The following is a 5,143-nucleotide window of genomic DNA, read 5'->3' on the forward strand; positions in this document are numbered from 1 at the left end:
ATTCTATGTATTTGTTAATTGGAATTTTGCTTTTAGAAGCTTTATTTGTTTGACTTAATCATATATATGCTCTAATATCACTCGATCGTCCTACTCTCTTGGAACACATAACATGAATAATTGTCACAATGTCACGCTTTATTTTAATTTTTTAATGTATAATTTTTATTTTCATAATAATAACAGTTCACGGACATGAACATCGTTAGTTGTTGCATGTGCTAGTTACTACGCACGAGAGTGACCCAATGAAGAATCTTTGAGATTTAAGAACACTCAATTCAATGCAACTATTTGTGGCATTTTTTTCACCCATGTAAATAAAAGAAATCATAAATAAATATTAAATAATAACATTGTTTATGAAATTTTCTTTTTGGTGAGAAAGAAAATCGGGTGAACCTGTCCCATATCGAAATATATAGGTTAATTAATTTCTAGGTTCTTAGCTTTCATTTCTTTTTAATTAAATATTTTTAGTATAAAACTTTCTAATCAAGCTAAGTGTCTATAATGTAAAATTTTTTCAACCAAATTCCTAATTTCATAAAAAAGATAAAAGAAAAATTTATTCTTTTTTCTTTTCTGATTCTTTTCCTTGTGACGTGTACCCTACAAGCTCAGCGCTAACATCCGAAATTCATAACCGACCATATAATCCGGAGGCACTAAAAGTACGGATAAGCCCCATCATAATTTGACTGAGTATTATAAATGTGACCCATTCATTTCGTTAACGATAACAACATACAGAATCTCGGAATAAACAAACTGAAGTAAAACACGTCACTCATCTATATAAACAAATCAGATAGCTCAGTAAAGCTAGGTTCTGAATACCTTTTTCATATTATATACTCGTATTGACTCCTTAATACTCTTTTCTGACTTGAGCGTTAGAGTGTTTTTTGCAGGTGTTCTCGCCGCCGTGTTTCGCCTCGCCGAGATCTGTCTCCAATCTCCTCAAGTGACATATAGCTCTTCCCGAAGACCGAGCAGCCGGAAAAGGAGTCCTATACCTTGGCCCAGCTTGAACGGAACATTTGGCGCCCACCGTAGGGCCCGAATATTTATCTGACCCCATAATTTTCTTTATCTAGCTCTTCTTCTTTGCGTTAACAAGATCCCCGGTCCCCAAGCATGACTGACAACGGAGCTCATCAACCCACGCAAGCGGAGCTTTTAGCTCAAATCACTGAACTACAGGCGGAAGTCCGGAGGATAGCCAAACTATCCGCCCGCAACAATGTTGAGAAGCAAGAGGGAGGAAACTCCAAAGGTTCGGCTAAGGGCGAGACCGATCCTCTAAGTATCAACCCACCAAAGGAAAAGCTGACTTTGGACAACCCATTCTCAGAGGAGATCACTAATTTTCAGATGCCGAAGAATTTCGTACTACCCACTTCACTGGAGCCATATAAGGGGATTGGTGACCCCCGGGCTCATGTTAAAAAATTCCAATCTATGATGTTTTTAATGGCGCTAACAATGAACCTGTACTCTACCGAGCTTTTTCTACTTATCTTGATGGTGCTGCATTACTTGGGTTTTCTAAACTATCTGCAGGATCAATCTCCTCGTTTGAAGAGTTAGCGAGGTCTTTCATTGACTATTTTGCAGCCTCGAGGATATACGTACACGGATTCAACTACCTTGCCACCATCTGACAAGGACAGCACGAAAGCTAAAAGGAATACATGACCAGGCTTGCTAAAGCAACAAAGGAAATACCAGATCTAGACCCAGCAGTCCACTTACATGTCCTTAAGGCCGGCTTCTGGCCCAAAAAGTTTCGAGAAACAATTGTGGTAACTAAGCCGAAGACACTGGAAGAGTTCCGGGAAAAAGCGGCTGGACAGATGGAGATCGAAGAGCTACGCGAGGCTGAGAGGACGGAAAGAAAACCCAGAAAAGAGGAAGACAAATCTCTAAGATCGCCAAATAATAAAGAGCCGAAGAAGCCATTCAGGCTCACCCCAAAATTCGACAACTACACCAGATTCAACACCAAAAGAGAGAAAATAATCAAAGAAATCCTTAATGCTAAAATTATAAAGCCTTCAGCCCGAGCCGGAAGTTACCAGGATCAACGATTTGTCGATAAAAGTAAACATTGTGCTTTCCATCAGAAATATGGACACACAACGGATGAATGCGTGATTGCCAAAGACTTACTGGAAAGATTAGCCCGGCAAGGCCTCCTGGACAAGTATATGGAAGGAAGGAGAAACAAGGAAAGTTCCCAAGACCGAGAAGAACGTCAACAAACCTCGGAAGGAAAAAATGACAATAGGTGGTCCAACCCTAATCCGCCAAAAGGAGTTATCAATTGTATATCTGGGGGATTTTCCGGGGGTGGCAAAACAAGATCGGCGCGCAAACGAAGCTACTGAGCAATGCTAGCCATCGAGGGAACAATGCCATAAAACAACAAAGGCGCGGACGACCTCAGAATCACCTTCAGCCAGGCAGACGTATTCTCGGCCATTCCGAACTTAGACGATCCGGTGGTAAACTCCATCCAAACAGGCAACCTATTGGTAAGAAAAGTCTTATTGGACCCAGGTAGTAGTGCAGATGTCCTTTTCTATTCAACTTTCCTTAAAATGAACCTATCTGAAAAAGTAATGCAACCCTCATCCGGGAAATTGGTAGGATTCTCTGGAGAAAGGGTCTCAATTAAAGGTTATATATGGCTAAAAACAACACTGGGGAACACCCCACTATCACGAACCATGGATATATAGTATCTGATAGTTGATTGCCCCATCCCTTACAATGTTATTCTCGGAAGACCCGCTCTGAACATGTTCAGGGCAGTAGTGTCAACCTTTCATTTGTGTGTTAAGTTTCAGGCACGAGATGGCAATATTGCAACGCTCCACTCAGATCGTCAGCAAGCTCGGCAATGCTACAACACAAGCCTAAAAAGGTCGGATGGGGGGCAAAAACATCAACAAGAAGTCAAAGCAATCCACAGCACGAACGAGATACTGTCTCTAACAGAGCTCGACCCACGGGAAGACACCCAAGAAATACCACAGCCAGCAGATGAGCTTCAGAAAGTCCCCCTGACATCAAAATTGGAGCAATTCACCTACATCAGCCGAGCACTTCAAGGACATGAACAATTAGAGCTTATAAAGGTACTACAAGACAATGCCGACCTGTTCGCCTGGACCCCTGCAGATATGCCAGGCATAGACCCAAACGTCATTTGCCACAAGCTCGCCATAGACAGGGCGATCCGACCTATAGTTCAAAAGAAAAGGAACCTTGGAGCAGAGAAAGCAAAGGCAGCTCTAGAAGAAACTAAAAAGTTACTTAGCGCCGACTTCATCAGAGAAATCCGATTCACCACATGGCTCTCGAACGTGGTAATGTAAGAAAAAATTCAAGTAAATGACGCATGTGCATCGACTTTACAAACCTCAACAAGGCATGTCCAAAAGATGCCTACCCTCTGCCATGTATTGACAAGCTTGTAGACAATGCATCAGGTTTCAAAAGCTTAAGCTTCATGGATGCATATTCTGGTTATAACCAGATCCTTATGCATCTAGAGGACCAAAGAAAAACAACCTTTATTACTGAACATGGAAATTTTTGTTATAGAGTAATGTCATTTGGTCTAAAGAATGCAGGTGCGATCATACTAGCACTAATGCACCGGATCCAATCAGAACTCCGCAGTTAAGTGTGCTTGGAGACCGGGGAACCTGTTAACGCAAAGAAGAAGAGCTAGATAAAGAAAATTATCGGGTCAGATAAATATTCGGGCCCCACGGTGGGCGCCAAATGTTCCGTTCAAGCTGGGCCGAGGTATAGAACTCCTTCTCCGGCTGCTCGGTCTTCGAGAAGAGCTATATGTCACTTGAGGAGATTGCAGACAGACCTCGGCGAGGCGAAACACGGTGACGGGAGCACCTGCAAAAAGCACTTCGACGCTCAAGTCAGAAAAGAGTATTAAGGAGTCAATACGAGTATATAATATGAAAAAGGTATTTGGAACCTGGCTTTACTGAGCTATCTAATTTATTTATATAGATGATTGACGTATTTTACTTCAGTTTGTTTATTCCGAGATTCTGTATGTTGTTATCGTTAACGGAATGAATGGGTCACGTTTATAATACACATTCAAATTGTGATGGGGCCTAGCTGTGCGTTTAGTGCCTCCGGATTATATGGTCGGTTATGATCTTCGGATGATAGCGCCGAACTTGTGGGGTACACGTCACCTTGTATACATAGTGAAAGTGAATTATAATTATGTTAACAACTTTTTCTTCCTCCAGTGTGTACTTGATTTTCTATATGTGCAAGAAGTACACATTTTTTTCCTCAGAACAATTTGGTGGTGTAAAAATAGTAAACCGATATGATTGGTTCCCTTCTATAAGTAATTGATCGATTTGTTGTTTTTTGGTTCGGTCGATTTTTTTAGTTTTTAGCTCCTAATTAAACATATTATTAATCGCAATAAAATGAAGTCTAAAATGGTTAATAAACTGAAATAAGAACACATCATACTCAAATTCAATACAATTTAAACCCATCTCAATAACTAAACATAAAATACACACATAAACATAAAAAAAATATACTTAAAAATATCTAACAAATACCATCTTAAATCCAAACTACAAACCAACAAACACACCCTAGAAATAAATAAAAAACAAAGCCAACCACCATGATTAATTTGAATCTATGCCAGATTCATTATTATTTTCTCTTGTTGGTGCAATTTCTACAAAACAAAACAAAGAAATTAATATAAATTATTAACTATAAAACAATGTGCATAATTTATGAAAGGAACTTCAATTTTTTTTCATACTTAATTTAAGTTTCTCAAACTCCTCAATAAGTTCCTCAAAATCAGTTGTCATTGAAGAAGTACGGAGCCCATTTTGTGTGCAAATCAGCAACACATTAGCAGCAAATTAGCAACAACAGCAACAATAAATTAACAGCAAATCAGCAACAATAAAATTAGCAACAAATCAGCAACACACTTAAAAATTAGAAATTAGGAACAACATCAATAAATCAGCAGCAACAAATTAGCAGCAAATCAGCAACAACAATCACAAGAATAAATTAGCAGCAGCAACAACAAATTAAGGCCAGCAAATCA

General features: G+C 39.5%; 1 protein-coding gene across 1 annotated transcript; it reads left to right on the plus strand.

Annotated features, from left to right (window-relative positions):
* Nucleotides 1,698–2,393, plus strand: LOC107644895. Its single transcript, XM_016348851.1, has one exon. The coding sequence runs from the start codon at nt 1,698–1,700 to the stop codon at nt 2,391–2,393; it is 696 nt and encodes a 231-aa protein (XP_016204337.1).

This window comes from Arachis ipaensis, chromosome B01, assembly GCF_000816755.2.
Source record: "Arachis ipaensis cultivar K30076 chromosome B01, Araip1.1, whole genome shotgun sequence".
NCBI lineage: Eukaryota > Viridiplantae > Streptophyta > Magnoliopsida > Fabales > Fabaceae > Arachis > Arachis ipaensis.